Raw genomic sequence first — 19,222 nt, forward strand, 5'->3', positions numbered from 1 at the left:
GGACACAGATAGAGTGGATGTGGAGAAGATGTTTCCTATAGTGGGGAGTCTAGGACCAGAGGACACAGATAGAGTGGATGTGGAGAGGATGTTTCCTATATTGGGGGATTCTAGGACCAGAGGACACAGATAGAGTGGATGTGGAGAGGATGTTTCCTATAGTGGGGGAGTCTAGGACCAGACTACACAGATAGAGTAGATGTGGAGAGGATGTTTCCTATAGTGGGAGAGTCTAGGACCAGAGGACACAGATAGAGTGGATGTGGAGAGGATGTTTCCTATAGTGGGAGAGTCTAGGACCAGAGGACACAGATAGTGTGGATGTGGAGAGGATGTTTCCTATAGTGGGGGAGTCTAGGACCAGACTACACAGATAGAGTGGATGTGGAGAGGATGTTTCCTATAGTGGGAGAGTCTAGGACCAGAGGACACAGATAGTGTGGATGTGGAGAGAATGTTTCCTAAAGTGAGGAGTCTAGGACCAGAGGACACAGATAGTGTGGATGTGGAGAGGATGTTTCCTATAGTGAGGAGTCTAGGACCAGAGGACACAGATAGAGTGGATGCGGAGAGGATGTTTCCTATAGTGGGGGAGTCTAGGACCAGACTACACAGATAGAGTGGATGTGGAGAGGATGTTTCCTATAGTGGAGGAGTCTGGGACCGGAGGACACAGATAGTGTGGATGTGGAGAGGATGTTTCCTATAGTGGAGGAGTCTGGGACCGGAGGACACAGATAGTGTGGATGTGGAGAGGATGTTTCCTATAGTGGAGGAGTCTGGGACCGGAGGACACAGATAGTGTGGATGTGGAGAGGATGTTTCCTATAGTGAGGAGTCTAGGACCAGAGGACACAGATAGTGTGGATGTGGAGAGAATGTTTCCTAAAGTGAGGAGTCTAGGACCAGAGGACACAGATAGTGTGGATGTGGAGAGGATGTTTCCTATAGTGAGGAGTCTAGGACCAGAGGACACAGATAGAGTGGATGTGGAGAGGATGTTTCCTATAGTGGGGGATTCTAGGACCAGACTACACAGATAGAGTGGATGTGGAGAGGATGTTTCCTATAGTGGGAGAGTCTAGGACCAGAGGACACAGATAGTGTGGATGTGGAGTGGATGTTTCCTATAGTGAGGAGTCTAGGACCAGAGGACACAGATAGTGTGGATGTGGAGAGGATGTTTCCTAGGACCAGAGGACACAGATAGAGTGGATGTGGAGAGGATGTTTCCTATAGTGGGGGATTCTAGGACCAGAGGACACAGATAGAGTGGATGTGGAGAGGATGTTTCCTATAGTGAGGAGTCTAGGACCAGAGGACACAGATAGTGTGGATGTGGAGAGGATGTTTCCTATAGTGGGGGAGTCTAGGACCAGAGGACACAGATAGAGTGGATGTGGAGAGGATGTTTCCTATAGTGGGAGAGTCTAGGACCAGAGGACACAGATAGTGTGGATGTGGAGAGGATGTTTCCTATAGTGGGGGAGTCTAGGACCAGACTACACAGATAGAGTGGATGTGGAGAGGATGTTTCCTATAGTGACGAGTCTAGGACCAGAGGACACAGATAGAGTGGATGTGGAGAGGATGTTTCCTATAGTGGGGGATTCTAGGACCAGAGGACACAGATAGAGTGGATGCGGAGTGGATGTTTCCTATAGTGGGGGAGTCTAGGACCAGACTACACAGAGTGGATGTGGGGAGGATGTTTCCTATAGTGGAGGAGTCTGGGACCAGAGGACACAGATAGAGTGGATGTGGAGAGGATGTTTTCTATAGTGGGAGAGTCTAGGACCAGAGGACACAGATAGTGTGGATGTGGAGAGGATGTTTCCTATAGTGAGGAGTCTAGGACCAGAGGACACAGATAGTGTGGATGTGGAGAGGATGTTTCCTATAGTGAGGAGTCTAGGACCAGAGGACACAGGTAGTGTGGATGTGGAGAGGATGTTTCCTATAGTGACGAGTCTAGGACCAGAGGACACAGATAGTGTGGATGTGGAGAGGATGTTTCCTATAGTGAGGAGTCTAGGACCAGAGGACACAGATAGAGTGGATGTGGAGAGGATGTTTCCTATAGTGGGGGAGTCTAGGACCAGAGGACACAGATAGAGTGGATGCGGAGAGGATGTTTCCTATAGTGGGGGAGTCTAGGACCAGACTACACAGATAGAGTGGATGTGGAGAGGATGTTTCCTATAGTGGAGGAGTCTGGGACCGGAGGACACAGATAGTGTGGATGTGGAGAGGATGTTTCCTATAGTGAGGAGTCTAGGACCAGAGGACACAGATAGAGTGGATGTGGAGAGGATGTTTCCTATAGTGGGGAGTCTAGGACCAGAGGACACAGACAGAGTGGATGTGGAGAGGATGTTTCCTATAGTGGAGGAGTCTGGGACCAGAGGACACAGATAGAGTGGATGTGGAGAGGATGTTTCCTATAGTGGAGGAGTCTGGGACCAGAGGACACAGATAGTGTGGATGTGGAGAGGATGTTTCCTATAGTGGGGGAGTCTAGGACCAGACTACACAGATAGAGTGGATGTGGAGAGGATGTTTCCTATAGTGGGAGAGTCTAGGACCAGAGGACACAGATAGTGTGGATGTGGAGAGGATGTTTCCTATAGTGAGGAGTCTAGGACCAGAGGACACAGATAGAGTGGATGTGGAGAGGATGTTTCCTATAGTGGGGGATTCTAGGACCAGAGGACACAGATAGAGTGGATGCGGAGTGGATGTTTCCTATAGTGGGGGAGTCTAGGACCAGACTACACAGATAGAGTGGATGTGGAGAGGATGTTTCCTATAGTGGAGGAGTCTGGGACCAGAGGACACAGATAGAGTGGATGTGGAGAGGATGTTTTCTATAGTGGGAGAGTCTAGGACCAGAGGACACAGATAGTGTGGATGTGGAGAGGATGTTTCCTATAGTGAGGAGTCTAGGACCAGAGGACACAGATAGTGTGGATGTGGAGAGGATGTTTCCTATAGTGTGGAGTCTAGGACCAGAGGACACAGATAGTGTGGATGTGGAGAGGATGTTTCCTATAGTGAGGAGTCTAGGACCAGAGGACACAGATAGAGTGGATGTGGAGAGGATGTTTCCTATAGTGGGGAGTCTAGGACCAGAGGACACAGATAGAGTGGATGTGGAGAGGATGTTTCCTATAGTGGGGAGTCTAGGACCAGAGGACACAGATAGAGTGGATGTGGAGAGGATGTTTCCTATAGTGGGGAGTCTAGGACCAGAGGACACAGATAGAGTGGATGTGGAGAGGATGTTTCCTATAGTGGGGAGTCTAGGACCAGAGGACACAGATAGAGTGGATGTGGAGAGGATGTTTCCTATAGTGGGGAGTCTAGGACCAGAGGACACAGACAGAGTGGATGTGGAGAGGATGTTTCCTATAGTGGAGGAGTCTGGGACCAGAGGACACAGATAGAGTGGATGTGGAGAGGATGTTTCCTATAGTGGAGGAGTCTGGGACCAGAGGACACAGATAGTGTGGATGTGGAGAGGATGTTTCCTATAGTGGGGAGTCTAGGACCAGAGGACACAGCCTCAGAATAGAAGGGTGGCCCTTTAGGACAGAGATGAGGAGGAATTTCTTTAGCCAGAGGGTGGTGAATTTGTTGAATTCCTTGCTACAGGCAGCTGTGGAGGCCACGTCTTTATGTATATTTAAGGCAGAGGTTGACAGGTTCTTGATTGGTCAGGGCATGAAGAGATGTGGGGAGAAGGCAGGAGATTCGGGCTGAGAGGGTAATTGGATCAACCATGGTGAAATAGTGGAGCAGGCTTGATGGGCCAAATGGCCTAATTCTTCTCCTATGTCTTATGTTCATATGAGGGGTATAGAGGGGGTGAATCCAAGCAAGCTTTTTCCACTGAGGTTGGGTGAGACTAGAATTAGAGATCATGGGTTAAGGGTGAAAGGTGAAACATTTCAGGGGAGCTTGGTGAGAGTGTGGAATGGAGGGCACAGCTTAGTCAAGATGGTGTTAAACGGCGACTCCTTTGCTTGCATCTTTGGAAACAGCTCTATTTCCTTCTTTAATATCTCTGCTTTTCCTTTCAGGGTTCTTTTGAAGGCCCTGACCTGGAGTTACACGCTGACTTCAGTTCTTTGCGGGAATGGGACCCGCTGTCGGGATTTCATGACCGGCCGTTGCCTGACATGCCAAGGGCTCGGCCTGAGAGTCCGGCTCGCCTTTGGAGGCCGAGGATCTCGGGGATCTGGAGACGGGCGGATCGAAGATCGGTGTCGTGGGAGCTGGAAGATCTTTGGCTGCATGCCCAGAGAAACCCGAGATCTTTGGGCAAGGAGCTCGGAAAAAGCAACGCAGCGGTCTTTTAATATCGTAAGCCAGTGAACTGTTTGTTATGTCTCCCCACTTGCTGTGAAACGGAGACTGCCCTTTCTCCCTCATTAGGGAGAGAGAGAACCTGCGGTAATACCAGGTGAACAAGTGGGCTCTGGGATACTGCACCTCGATTGCTCGGTGACGGGTGCGATGGTCAGGGAGGGGTTCCTGTTTGCTGCCACTGACACAGACTGCAATCTTTAAGTCTGGATAGGTACGTGGCTGGCAGGGGTACGGAAAGCCGTGGTCTGGCTGCAAGGCGACTGGACTAGGCAGAACGACAGTTGTTTCTGTGCTCTATACCTCTACGACACAATTTATTCATTTTACAAATTATAGCAATTTTAAAGACGTTGCTCCATGTTGTTGCTGCGAAACAGCAGATATTGCAACGTTTGTGCCATGGCAGCAGGACCCTGGTACAGAGTTCAGAGTTCAGGAGTCACTGTCTGCCCCCCTCTGCAACGTCTGGGTCCTCCCACAGTCCAAAGACGTACTGGGTAGGTTAATTAGTCACTGTAGATTGTCCCGTGGCTAGGTTAGGGTTAATCAGGGTGGTTGGCCCAAAGTCCAGCCGTATCAGTAAATAAACAAGCCAGTGATAATGAACTTGACTGCGATACACAGACAGAGCTGAAAGCAAATAATGCATAAATTTGGATGTGAGTACACACAGACCCAAGCAGACACAGCCAGAGACACAGGCAGGGACCCGATCCTGTGCACAGCAGACTTCTGATACACAGCACACAGACACAGGCAGATAACCGAGGCAAGGGGACGCATCACGCGAGTGACGGGTCGGAGGGAGGGGGCGCATCACACGAGCGACGGGTCGGAGGGAGGGGGCGCATCACACGAGCGACGGGTCGGAGGGAGGGGACGCATCACGCGAGCGACGGGTCGGAGGGAGGGGACGCATCACGCGAGCGACGGGTCGGAGGGAGGGGAGGCATCACGCGAGCGACGGGTCGGAGGGAGGGGAGGCATCACGCGAGCGACGGGTCGGAGGGAGGGGACGCATCACGCGAGCGACGGGTCGGAGGGAGGGGACGCATCACGCGAGCGACGGGTCGGAGGGAGGGGACGCATCACGCGAGCGACGGGTCGGAGGGAGGGGACGCATCACGCGAGCGACGGGTCGGAGGGAGGGGAGGCATCACGCGAGCGACGGGTCGGAGGGAGGGGAGGCATCACGCGAGCGACGGGTCGGAGGGAGGGGAGGCATCACAGCGAGCGACGGGTCGGAGGGAGGGGAGGCATCACGCGAGCGACGGGTCGGAGGGAGGGGACGCATCACGCGAGCGACGGGTCGGAGGGAGGGGACGCATCACGCGAGCGACGGGTCGGAGGGAGGGGACGCATCACGCGAGCGACGGGTCGGAGGGAGGGGACGCATCACGCGAGCGACGGGTCGGAGGGAGGGGGCGCATCACGCGAGCGACGGGTCGGAGGGAGGGGGCGCATCACGCGAGCGACGGGTCGGAGGGAGGGGAGGCATCACGCGAGCGACGGGTCGGAGGGAGGGGAGGCATCACGCGAGCGACGGGTCGGAGGGAGGGGAGGCATCACAGCGAGCGACGGGTCGGAGGGAGGGGAGGCATCACAGCGAGCGACGGGTCGGAGGGAGGGGAGGCATCACGCGAGCGACGGGTCGGAGGGAGGGGAGGCATCACGTGAGCGACGGGTCGGAGGGAGGGGAGGCATCACAGCGAGCGACGGGTCGGAGGGAGGCGAGGCATCACGCGATCGACGGGTCGGAGGGAGGGGGCGCTCCTACCCACCTTGGCATCCTTGCGGGTGTGGAACTCAGAGAAGCTACGTTTCATCACGTCCTCGACGCGGAGCGCCTCCACCCGCAGCAGGTTGAGGATCATGGTGTAGGTCAGGCGGAACTGCGACTGCAGCAGGGTTGGCTTCCCCTGTAACACAGGCGGCAGCGAGTCAGCAGGGCACCTGGCCGGGTGGAGCCACAATAACCACAACTCACTCAGCGCCGGGGTGGCAAGAGGGGGACAGTCCACAGGGAAGGGCATCTTTGCGGGTGGAGTTAAGAAAGAGCAAGTGAAAAAAACATGGGAATCAGATACAGACCTCCAAGATGTGGGGTTGAGATTGCAAAGGGAGCTGGAAAAGGTATGTAATAAGGGTAATGGGGGATTTCAAAATGCAAGGGGATTGGGAAAATCAGATTGGTGTCAGATCACCAGAGACGGAGTTTGTTGAGTGCCTATCAGATGGCTTTTTAGAGCAGCTTGTGCTTGAGTAAGGGCTTCTTCGACTGGGTGTTGTGTGATGGCCCAGATCTTATTCGGGAGCTTAATGTAAAGGATCTTTGGGAGGCAGTGATCATAACATGACCGAATTCACACTGCAGTGTGAGAGGGAGAAGCACAAGTCAAATGTATCACAACGGAACAAAGGGAATTACAGAGGCATGAGAGAGAGGAGCAGGAGGCAACGGATGGGAATAAAGGGGGCTTTTACTGGTTGGCTGCCGGTGACCAGTGGTGTTCGTCAGGGGTCAGTGCTTTTCACATGGTTTGTCAGTGATTTGGATAATGGAAATGATGGCTTTGTGAAAGTCTGCGATGATACGATAGGTGGAGGGGTAGATGATGCTGATGAAGCAATGTGATTGCAGCAGGACTTTGTCAAGTTGGAAGGACGGGCAAAACTGTAAAAAAATCGGCAGATAGAATACACTGTTGGGAAATGTATGATATAAGGTTAATTTACAGATTGAGTCTGTGGTGAAAAAGGCGGCAAATGCAACATTGGCATTTATTTCAAGGGGAATAGAATATAAAAGCAAGGAGATAATGCTGACCCTTAATAAGACACTAGTCAGGCCATGCGGAACATTGTCAACAGTTTTAAGTCCCATATCTCAGATAGGATGGGTTGTCATTGGAGAAAGTCCAGAGGAGGTTTACGAGGATGATTCCGGGAATGAAGGGGTTAACATGTGAGCAGCATTTTGCAGCTTTGGGCCTGTACTCACCGGAATTTAGAAGAACTCGGGGGGGGCGGGGGGGGGGGGATCTCACTGAGACATACCAAGTGTTCAAAGGGCTAAATAGGGTGGACATGCAGAGGATGCTTCCTATTATGGGGTTATCCACAACTAGTGAGTACAGCCTCAAATCTGAGGGGTGGTCCTTTAGAAGGGGTAAGAAGGACTTTTTTTTGGCCAGAGTAGTGAATCTGTGGGATGCTCTGCCACAGACTGTGGTGGAGGCCAAGTCCGTGGGTATATTTAAGGAAGATGGTTTCCTGATCGGTCAGGGCATCGAAGGTGCATGCGGTTGAGTGGGATCCGGATCAGCCATGATGGGCTGAATGGCCTGATTCTGCTCCTCTGTCTCATGGTCTTACAAGCACGTGCCACTCTACATCGGGAAGCGGAGGTGGGGGAAGTGGTAGGTGTGCAGATATCGGATGAGCTGTCCTGGGCCCAGCGCACAGACTGTAAGGAGAGCAGAGAGAAGCAGCATCTTTAGCTCCTCAGGAGATCACCAAACGCTTCATACCTCCACACTTTTGATAGCCTGGGTAGTCTCCACCCTGGTGGTTTGAACATCGACTTCTCCAACTTCCGGTACGGTCTCGCAGTCCCGCTTCTTCAATTCCTCTGCTCTTCACCTCCCCTCGCACCCCTCCTCCCTCCCAAGGCCACTCTGCCCTTTACTGTTTCCACCAGTCACCTCCCAACGTCTCACTTCATCCTGCCCTCCCTGCCACTTGTTTATGCTGGCATTCTCTCCCCCCTACCTTCTTTCCAGTCCTGAAGAAGGTCTCAGCCTGAAGCGTTGACCATTTATTCCTCTCCACAGATGCTTCCGGAATCTAGACTCCTCCAGCATTTTGTGTGTGTCGCTGATGGAATGGCCTAACTGTTCTATCACTGTCTGGTACGTCTATTTCAATTCATTCCTCTTCCCAACTATCCCCCTCAACCATCGGCCTCCCTGTCCACTCTCCCTCCCCCTCACCCACTCTCCCCATACGCCCCTTCCCCCGACTGACTCCTGGACCCCAACTCCCCCACCAGGCCTCGTCCCGCCTCCCCGCCGTCGTTGGGCCCCGCTCACCAGCATCATCCTGTGGAGGTCGGCCATCTCATGAACCCCGGTCTTGCAGAGGATGATCACCATCCCCGTGGTGTCCAGCCCTCGTCTCCCCGCTCTGCCCGCCATCTGGATGTATTCTCCTGCACCAGACACAGGGGGCAGAAAGGTCACAGGTCACAGCCAGGGAACCGGGGCACGGGGGCAGAAAGGTCACAGGTCACAGCCAGGGAACTGCGGCACAGGGGACAGAAAGGTCACAGGTCACATGGAACCGGGGCACAGGGGGCAGAAAGGTCACAGGTCACAGCCAGGGAACCGGGGCACAGGGGGCAGAAAGGTCACAGGTCAGAGCCAGGGAACCAGGGCACAGGGGACGGAAAAGTCACAGATCACAGCCAGGGAACCGGGGCACAGGGGATGGAAAGGTCACAGGTCACAGCCAGGGAACTGGGGCACAGGGGTATAGAGGCGACGAGTGAGGAGGGGCTACTCCTCCTGCCAGGGCGGGCAGGGAAGCACAACAGGAGGCGTGTTATTTTATTTCCAGATACTGTACTGCATGAGACAGGACTATTTGAACCTCGGAGACGCACCGACCCAGGAACCCAACTATTTAACCCTTGTCTAATCACAGGACAATTAACCTACTGACCGGCATGACTTTGGACAGCGGGAGGAAATGGGAGCAGCTGGAGGAAACCTTCATGCACATGAAAGGACATACAAACTTGCTTAGAGAGGACAGTAGAAATGATCTCCGTAACGTCCCAAATGTTGTACTGACTGCTGTACCGCGACGCCCTAATGGAGGTAACTGGTGACCTCAAATACAGATCCCAAGGGGGATGCAGTACTTGATAGGCTGAATGGCCTAATTCTGCTTCTGTGCCTTATGAGCTTCTCTGGGTAGAGATCGAGGAGAGATTTACACATTCAAGATTCAGAACGGGGAACAACTGTGATGGGAGAGGCAGGCAGGAGTCACTTTCATAAGAGAAAAGAACAGATTAGGCCGCTGGGACCATCAAGACTGCTCTGCGATTCTAAATCATAGCAGAGTTATTAGCCCACTCAACTCCGTTCTCCCTGTGACCGCTGACCCCTGACACCCGGATTAACCTGGAATCCATCAACTTCTGCTTTAACTGCACCCAATGACATGGCCTGCACAGCCTATCTGTGGCAAAGAATCCCACAGACTCACCTCCATCTGGCTAAAGAGTTTCCTTCTCATAACTACCCCAAAGTACATCCTCTGCACCCCCCAGTCCTAGACTCCCCCACTACAGGAAACATCCTCTGCACATCCACTCTCTCTGTGTCCTCTGGTCCCAGACTCCCCCACTATAGGAAACATCCTCTCCACATCCACTCTCTCTGTGTCCTCTGGTCCTAGACTCCCCACTATAGGAAACATCCTCTCCACATCCACTCTCTCTGTGTCCTCTGGTCCCAGACTCCCCCACTACAGGAAACATCCTCTGCACATCCACTCTATCTGTGTCCTCTGGTCCTAGACTCCCCCACTATACGAAAAATCCTCTCCACATCCACTCTATCTGAGCCCTCTGGTCCCGGTCTCCCCCACTTTAGGAAACATCCTCTCCACATCCACTCTATCTGTGTCCTCTGGTCCTAGACTCGCCCACTATAGGAAACATCCTCTCCACATCCACTCTATCTAAGCCCTCTGGTCCCGGTCTCCCCCACTATAGGAAACATCCTCTCCACATCCACTCTCTCTGTGTCCTCTGGTCCTAGACTCGCCCACTATAGGAAACATCCTCTCCACATCCACTCTATCTGTGTCCTCTGGTCCTAGACTCGCCCACTATAGGAAACATCCTCTCCACATCCACTCTATCTGTGTCCTCTGGTCCTGGACTCCCCCACTATAGGAAACATCCTCTCCACATCCACTCTATCTGTGTCCTCTGGTCCCAGACTCCCCCACTATAAGAAACATCCTCTCCACATCCACTCTATCTGTGTCCTCTGGTCCTAGACTCCCCACCATAGGAAACATCCTCTCCATATCCACTCTATCTGTGCCCTCTGGTCCTAAACTCCCCCACTATACGAAACATCCTCTCCACATCCACTCTATCTGTGTCCTCTGGTCCTAGACTCCCCCACCATAGGAAACATCCTCTCCACATCCACTCTATCTGTGCCCTCTGGTCCTAGACTCCCCCACTATACGAAACATCCTCTCCACATCCACTCTATCTGAGCCCTCTGGTCCCAGACTCCCCCACTATAGGAAACATCCTCTCCACATCCACTCTATCTGTGTCCTCTGGTCCTAGACTCCCCCACTATAGGAAACATCCTCTCCACATCCACTCTATCTGAGTCCTCTGATCCTAGACTCTCCCACTATAGGAAACGTCCTCTGCACATCCACTCTATCTGTGTCCTCTGGTCCTAGACTCCCCCACTATAGGAAACATCCTCTCCACATCCGCTCTATCTGTGTCCTCTGGTCCTAGACTCCCCCACTATAGGAAACATCCTCTCCACATCCACTCTATCTGTGTCCTCTGGTCCTAGACTCCCCCACTATAGGAAACATCCTCTCCACATCCGCTCTATCTGTGTCCTCTGGTCCTAGACTCCCCCACTATAGGAAACATCCTCTCCACATCCACTCTATCTGAGTCCTCTGATCCTAGACTCTCCCACTATAGGAAACGTCCTCTGCACATCCACTCTATCTGTGTCCTCTGGTCCTAGACTCCCCCACTATAGGAAACATCCTCTCCACATCCACTCTATCTGTGTCCTCTGGTCCTAGACTCCCCCACTATAGGAAACATCCTCTCCACATCCGCTCTATCTGTGTCCTCTGGTCCTAGACTCCCCCACTATAGGAAACATCCTCTCCACCCATCCACTCTATCAAGCCCTTTCAACATTTGATCAGTTTCAATGAGATCCTGCCTCATTCCAGTGAGTACAGGCCCAGAGCCATCAAATGCTCCTCATACATTAACATACGTGAAGCATGTCTTTTGCAGAGAGGTTGACTAATCTAGGGCTTTGGAGCGAAGGAGGGCGAGATGTGACTTGATAGGGGTGTACAGGTTAAGAAAAGGCAGAGACAGGCTGGAAGCCAGCGCCTTTTCCCACTGCAGAAACGGCTAATATGAGAGGGCATCGTTAAGTGACTGGAGGAAAGTATAGCAAGAATTTTAGAGGTAGGGTTTTCTTCCTCAGACAGACTGGAGGGTGCAAGGAACACGCTGCCAGGGGTGGCGGTAGAGGCGTATACAATAGGGACATTTAAGAGACTCTGAGATAGGCACATGGATGAAAGAAAAATGGAGGGTCAAATGAGAGGGAAGAGTTAGATTGATCTCTGAGCAGGTTCAATTGTTGGCACAACATTGTGGGCCGAAGGGCCTGTACTGTGCTGTAATGCTCTATTCCTGAAGCTCCTCTGGTCCCTCTCCTGTACCTGCTCATTCTTTCTTAGACAAGGGGCCCAAAACTGCTCACAGTACTCCGTGCAGACTGACCAATGCCTTATGAAGCCTCAGCAATACATCCTTGCTTTCATATTCTAGGCCCCTTGTTGGGTCTGCCTTTCCCACAGCAGAGAGGTCAGTGTCCGGGAGAACACTGGGTCGAGGTAGCTGCTGTCCGGACTCCCTGAAAGAAAGGGACGGTCTGGAGCTCGCTGGCTTTGTGGGGACAGGGATGGATAAGTGGGTCAAGACTTCACGCACGGTGCGGAGAGAGAACGTTAAACTCAGCCATCTGCTGCATCAACTCCATCTAAATACACCACTGTGCAACCTGTTGGACTTTCTAACCAACAGACCTCAGACAGTCGGGATCCCTCCCCATCATCCTCAGCGGTGAGCCCATTGCTGTACACTCTGCTCACACACGACTGCACGGCCAGTTCACTGACGACACAACCGTGGTAGGGCCCATCACTAACGACGATGAGGCAGGCCCGGCGCCAGCCAAACAACCTCTTCCTCACAGTCAACAAAATCAAGGAGATGGTTATCGACTTCAGGAGAACTCACACCGCCCCATTGTACACCAGCAGCACGGCGTTGACAGCCGCAGGCGGTTTCATACCCAGAGTGCACATCTAGCACAACCTCTCATGGTCCCAGATCATATTCCACAGAGTCAGGAAAGCTCATTGATACCTCTGCTTTCTGAGGCCAGGGAGGACCGAGCCGGCGGACGGGGCCAGTGGGTGGGCCGGCCGGCAGGCAAGGCTGGAGTTGGGGATGTGGAGGGGTTGGTTAGTGGGTGAACGTGTTGCTCGAGTCTGGTGCTCCTGGTGTGGGTGCTGCTTAGCCTCCTCGCTGATGGGAGTGGGACAAACAGTCTGGTGGGATCCTTCATGATGATACCGGCCTTTTCCCGGTGCCTGTCCGTATACACGTCCTGGATGGTCAGTTGCCTGGTGCCGGTGATACGTTGGGCAGTTTTGACTGCCCACTGTAGAGCCTTTCTGGCTACCGCAGAGAAGTTCCCGTACCATGCAGTGATGCAGTTTAATTACCATTCAGACCATTCCTGGATACGGTTCCTCTGGGGCCCAGATGCAATACATACATCCAAAGTAGTGAGAGAGAGAGAAAATGCACACACCATACACACGCACGGGCACACACACCATTCGCACGCACGGGCACACACCATACGCACGCACGGGCACACACACCATACGCACACACGGGCACACACACCATACGCACACACGGGCACACACACCATATGGACACACGAGCACACACACCATACGCACGCACGCTCAAGCACACACTACTTTGTTCCCTATCAGACACCATCTGTACAGACGTTGCTGTGCCTAGTGTCATCTTTTGGACATACAAGCTCAAGTTTGCATTTATACTTAATGTTTTGTTTTCAAATTATTGTGTTCTGTATTGTGTTTGTTTCTGTTGGGCATCAGATCTGGAGTAATGGCAAGGAACTGGCAGCAATGGAGAGAGTGCCAGGACGTGCCCTGAAATGGAGGGAGGCCTTTAATCATAAGAGATGGGATGGGCTGGGATCAATCTCACTACAACGTAGGTCGCTGAGGCATGACCTTTAGAAGAGGCTGATAAAATTGCTGGTCCAGCATGAATTTTGCGGGCAGTAAAGCAGCGACGACCACCCGCCCCCAGTCAGGCACCGTTACCTGGCATCAGGTCGCGGAAGTTCGTGCCATCGTGCTTGCGGATGCTGTCGAAGACCACGGTCCTGGCCGGCATGTTCACCCCCATGGCAAAGGTCTCTGTTGCAAACAAGATCTGTGGCAGAAAGGTAGTCGTGAGCAACGTGCAACACTCCAAGGAAATGTATTATCACAGTACGTACATGTCATCCCAAGTCACTTTCTTGCAGGCATTCACAAGAAATTAAAGAATACAGTAGAATCAATTTTAAAAACTACAAAGACTGGCAATGTGCAAAAGACAAACTGCAAATTAAATAAATAAATATTGAGAACATGAGCTGTAATTTTCTTTCAAAATAATCCTGAAGATTATGAAATCATTTCAGTGATGGGGCCAGTGATGTTATCCTCTCTGGTTCAAGAGCCTGCTGGTTGAAGGGTAATAACTGTTCCTGAACCTTGTGGTGTGAGCCCTGAGGCTCCTGTACCTCCTGCCTGATGGTGGCAGCAGTGAGACGAGAGCATGGCCTGGGTGGTGGGGATTCCTGCTGACTGAGGGGTAATAACTGTTTCTGATCCTGGTGGTGTGGGTCCTGAGGCTCCTGTACCTCCCGCCTGATGGTGGCAGCAGTGAGACGAGAGCATGGCCTGGGTGGTGGGGATTCCTGCTGACTGAGGGGTAATAACTGTTTCTGAACCTGGTGGTGTGGGTACTGAGGCTCCTGTACCTCCCGCCTGATGGTGGCAGCAGTGAGACGAGAGCATGGCCTGGGTGGTGGGGATTCCTGCTGACTGAGGGGTAATAACTGTTTCTGAACCTGGTGGTGTGGGTACTGAGGCTCCTGTACCTCCTGCCTGATGGTGGCAGCAGTGAGACGAGAGCATGGCCTGGGTGGTGGGGATTCCTGCTGGTTGAGGGGTAATAACTGTTCCTGGACCTGGTGGTGTGAGCCCTGAGGCTCCTGTACCTCCTGTCTGATGGTGGCAGCAGTGAGACGAGAGCATGGCCTGGGTGGTGGGGATTCCTGCTGGTTGAGGGGTAATAACTGTTCCTGAACCTGGTGGTGTGGGTCCTGAGGCTCCTGTACCTCCTGCCTGATGGTGGCAGCAGTGAGACGAGAGCATGGCCTGGGTGGTGGGGATTCCTGCTGACTGAGGGGTAATAACTGTTCCTGGACCTGGTGGTGTGAGCCCTGAGGCTCCTGTACCTCCTGTCTGATGGTGGCAGCAGTGAGACGAGAGCATGGCCTGGGTGGTGGGGATTCCTGCTGACTGAGGGGTAATAACTGTTCCTGAACCTGGTGGTGTGAGCCCTGAGGTTCCTGTACCTCCTGCCTGATGGTGGCAGCAGTGAGACGAGAGCATGGCCTGGGTGGTGGGGATTCCTGCTGACTGAGGGGTAATAACTGTTCCTGAACCTGGTGGTGTGGGTTCTGAGGTTCCTGTACCTCCTGCCTGATGGTGGCAGCAGTGAGACGAGAGCATGGCCTGGGTGGTGGGGATTCCTGCTGACTGAGGGGTAATAACTGTTCCTGAACCTGGTGGTGTGGGTTCTGAGGTTCCTGTACCTCCTGCCTGATGGTGGCAGCAGTGAGACGAGAGCATGGCCTGGGTGGTGGGGATTCCTGCTGACTGAGGGGTAATAACTGTTCCTGAACCTGGTGGTGTGAGCCCTGAGGCTCCTGTACCTCCTGTCTGATGGTGGCAGAAGTGAGACGGGAGCATGGCCTGGGTGGTGGGGATTCCTGCTGACTGAGGGGTAATAACTGTTCCTGAACCTGGTGGTGTGGGTTCTGAGGCTCCTGTACCTCCTGCCTGATGGTGGCAGAAGTGAGACGGGAGCATGGCCTGGGTGGTGGGGATTCCTGCTGGTTGAGGGGTAATAACTGTTCCTGGACCTGGTGGTGTGAGCCCTGAGGCTCCTGTACCTCCTGTCTGATGGTGGCAGAAGTGAGACGGGAGCATGGCCTGGGTGGTGGGGATTCCTGCTGACTGAGGGGTAATAACTGTTTCTGAACCTGGTGGTGTGGGTACTGAGGCTCCTGTACCTCCTGCCTGATGGTGGCAGCAGTGAGACGAGAGCACGGCCTGGGTGGTGGGGGACCCTGATGACGGAAGCTGCTTTCCTGCAAGAGCATTTCATGCAGACGTGCTCAATGGTGGGAGGGCCTTTACCTGTGATGGACTGGGCTGTGTCCACTACTTTCTGTAGGCTTTAACGGTATTGGTGTTCCCATGCAGCCAGACAATATGCTCTCCACCACACATCAATAGAAGTTTCTCATGCCAAGTCTCTGCAAATTCCTAAGTACAGGCGCTGCCGCACTTTCTTCATAATTGCACTGACACGCTGGTCCTCAGAAATGAGAAGATCACAGCATTTAAAGTTGCTGACTCTCTCCACTCTGATCCCCCGATGAGGACTGGCTCACGGACCTCTGCTTTCCTCCTCCTGAAGTCTATAATCAGCTCCTTAGTCTTACTGACATTGCGTAAAAGATTGTCGTTGTGGCACCACTCAGCTAGTCCTCTAATATGCTGATCCGTCACCACCTTTAATTTGGCCTGCAACAGTGGCATCATCAGCAAACTTGAATATGGCATCGGAGCTGTGCTTAGACACGGAGCCTTAGGTGTAAAGCGAGTAGGACCAAGCACACAGCCCTGGGGTCCACCTGTGCTGATGGAGATTGTGGAGGAGATGTTGTTGCCAATCTGAACTGAATTAGGAAAAGGAGGAACTGAGGCCAAGAGGTTTGAAGCTTATCGATCTGTGTTAAGGGGCCGACGGTATTGAATGCCAAGCTGTAGTTAATAAAGAGCTGATGTATGTATCTTTGCTCTCCGGACGCTTCAGGGCCGAGTATGAAATGGAATCTCCTAATGAACAGAGTGTAAAACATGCTTTTCACTGTACCGTGTGACTCTCTCCTCGGATTTTCTTCTTTGGGACTCTTTCTGAAATCATTACCTATGTGTGTGGTGTGCTGCTGGTTCTGTGATTTGTACCTTGGCCACACAGGACCGTTGTTTCATTTGGCTCTATTCATGTGTGCGTGTAAAGTAAGAAAGCTTCAACTCAAACAGCAATAAACCAATTTCCAGACACATTATAAACCAGTATCAATACTTCGCCCTAAGCACCTGCTCCGATGGACCGGGACTCACCTTGACCAGGCCTCGGGCGAACAACATCTCAATCACTTCCTTCAGGATGGGCAGGATGCCACTGTGATGCACACCGATACCCCGCTTCAGCAGCTGAACCATCCGCAGTACCTGCCCGAGAGGAGGGAGAGAGAGAGAGGGGTGAGTACTGAACCATCCGCAGTACCTGCCCGGGAGGAGGGAGAGAGAGAGAGAGGGGTGAGTACTGAACCATCCGCAGTACCTGCCCGGGAGGAGGGAGAGAGAGAGAGAGGGGTGAGTACTGAACCATCCGCAGTACCTGCCCGGGAGGAGGGAGAGAGAGAGAGGGGTGAGTACTGAACCATCCGCAGTACCTGCCCGGGAGGAGGGAGAGGGAGAGAGAGAGAGAGGGGTGAGTACTGAACCATCCGCAGTACCTGCCCGGGAGGAGGGAGAGGGAGAGAGGGGTGAGTACTGAACCATCCGCAGTACCTGCCCGGGAGGAGGGTGAGAGAGAGGGGTGAGTACTGAACCATCCGCAGTACCTGCCCGGGAGGAGGGAGAGGGAGAGAGAGAGAGAGGGGTGAGTACTGAACCATCCGCAGTACCTGCCCGGGAGGAGGGTGAGGGAGAGAGAGAGGGGTGAGTACTGAACCATCCGCAGTACCTGCCCGGGAGGAGGGAGAGAGAGAGGGGTGAGTACTGAACCATCCGCAGTACCTGCCCGGGAGGAGGGAGAGAGAGAGAGGGGTGAGTACAGAACCATCCGCAGTACCTGCCCGGGAGGAGGGAGAGGGAGAGAGAGAGAGAGGGGTGAGTACTGAACCATCCGCAGTACCTGCCCGGGAGGAGGGTGAGGGAGAGAGAGAGGGGTGAGTACTGAACCATCCGCAGTACCTGCCCGGGAGGAGGGTGAGGGAGAGAGAGGGGTGAGTACTGAACCATCCGCAGTAACTGCCCGGGAGGAGGGAGAGAGAGAGAGGGGTGAGTACTGAACCATCCGCAGTAACTGCCCGGGAGGAGGGAGAGAGAGAGAGGGGTGAGTACTGAACCATCCGCAGTACCTGCCCGGGAGGAGGGAGAGGGAGAGAGGGGGGTGAGTACTGAACCAACCGCAGTACCTGCCCGGGAGGAGGGAGAGGGAGAGAGAGAGAGAGGGGTGAGTACTGAACCATCCGCAGTACCTGCCCGGGAGGAGGGAGAGGGAGAGAGAGAGGGGTGAGTACTGAACCATCCGCAGTACCTGCCCGGGAGGAGGGAGAGGGAGAGAGAGAGAGAGGGGTGAGTACTGAACCATCCGCAGTAACTGCCCGGGAGGAGGGAGAGAGAGAGAGAGAGGTGAGTACTGAACCAACCGCAGTACCTGCCCGGGAGGAGGGAGAGGGAGAGAGAGAGGGGTGAGTACTGAACCATCCGCAGTACCTGCCCGGGAGGAGGGAGAGAGAGAGGGGTGAGTACTGAACCATCCGCAGTACCTGCCCGGGAGGAGGGTGAGGGAGAGAGGGGTGAGTACTGAACCATCCGCAGTACCTGCCCGGGAGGAGGGAGAGAGAGAGAGAGAGAGAGAGGGGTGAGTACTGAACCATCCGCAGTACCTGCCCGGGAGGAGGGTGAGGGAGAGAGGGGTGAGTACTGAACCATCCGCAGTACCTGCCCGGGAGGAGGGAGAGAGAGAGAGAGGGGTGAGTACTGAACCATCCGCAGTACCTGCCCGGGAGGAGGGAGAGGGAGAGAGGGAGAGAGGGGTGAGTACTGAACCATCCGCAGTACCTGCCCGGGAGGAGGGAGAGGGAGAGAGAGAGGTGAGTACTGAACCATCCGCAGTACCTGCCCGGGAGGAGGGAGAGGGAGAGAGGGAGAGAGGGGTGAGTACTGAACCATCCGCAGTACCTGCCCGGTAGGAGGGAGAGGGAGAGAGGGGTGAGTACTGAACCATCCGCAGTAACTGCCCGGGAGGAGGGAGAGGGAGAGAGAGGGGTGAGTACTGAACCAACCGCAGTACCTGCCCGGGAGGAGGGTGAGGGAGAGAGGGGTGAGTACTGAACCATCCGCAGTACCTGCCCGGGAGGAGGGAGAGAGAGAGGGGTGAGTACTGAACCATCCGCAGTAACTGCCCGGGAGGAGGGAGAGGGAGAGAGAGGGGTGAGTACTGAACCAACCGCAGTACCTGCCCGGGAGGAGGGAGAGGGAGAGAGAGGGGTGAGTACTGAACCATCCGCAGTACCTGCCCGGGAGGAGGGAGAGGGAGAGAGAGGGGTGAGTACTGAACCAACCGCAGTACCTGCCCGGGAGGAGGGAGAGAGAGAGAGGGGTGAGTACTGAACCATCCGCAGTAACTGCCCGGGAGGAGGGAGAGGGAGAGGGGTGAGTACTGAACCATCCGCAGTAACTGCCCGGGAGGAGGGAGAGTGAGAGAGGGGTGAATACTGAACCATCCGCAGTACCTGCCCGGGAGGAGGGAGAGGGACAGAGGGGTGAGTACTGAACCATCCGCAGT

The 19,222-nt window shown here is 53.9% G+C and overlaps 1 protein-coding gene and 1 long non-coding RNA gene across 3 annotated transcripts in view; one reads left to right on the top strand and one right to left on the bottom strand.

Annotated features, from left to right (window-relative positions):
- The window catches only part of skic2 (SKI2 subunit of superkiller complex), a 159,323-nt gene that overhangs the window by 8,556 nt on the left and 131,545 nt on the right, over window positions 1-19,222 (bottom strand). The window contains exons 17-20 of one of the 2 annotated variants that reach the window (XM_059957481.1): window positions 16,765-16,875; window positions 13,618-13,729; window positions 8,463-8,581; window positions 6,153-6,290 (exon numbers count right to left, since the gene is read on the bottom strand). In XM_059957481.1, the coding sequence (XP_059813464.1) occupies window positions 6,153-6,290; window positions 8,463-8,581; window positions 13,618-13,729; window positions 16,765-16,875 (480 nt within the window). Of the gene's footprint in view, window positions 1-6,152; window positions 6,291-7,416; window positions 7,838-8,462; window positions 8,582-13,617; window positions 13,730-16,764; window positions 16,876-19,222 lie in introns of those variants that run through there. The other variant, XM_059957482.1, reaches the window with a different exon arrangement.
- Window positions 4,963-10,219, top strand: LOC132385425 (uncharacterized). The gene is made up of 3 exons (XR_009509181.1): window positions 4,963-5,030; window positions 8,205-8,282; window positions 9,076-10,219. It is a non-coding gene; the product is annotated as an uncharacterized LOC132385425 (long non-coding RNA).

Source organism: Hypanus sabinus (genome assembly GCF_030144855.1).
Source record: "Hypanus sabinus isolate sHypSab1 chromosome 5 unlocalized genomic scaffold, sHypSab1.hap1 SUPER_5_unloc_1, whole genome shotgun sequence".
Taxonomy (NCBI): domain Eukaryota; kingdom Metazoa; phylum Chordata; class Chondrichthyes; order Myliobatiformes; family Dasyatidae; genus Hypanus; species Hypanus sabinus.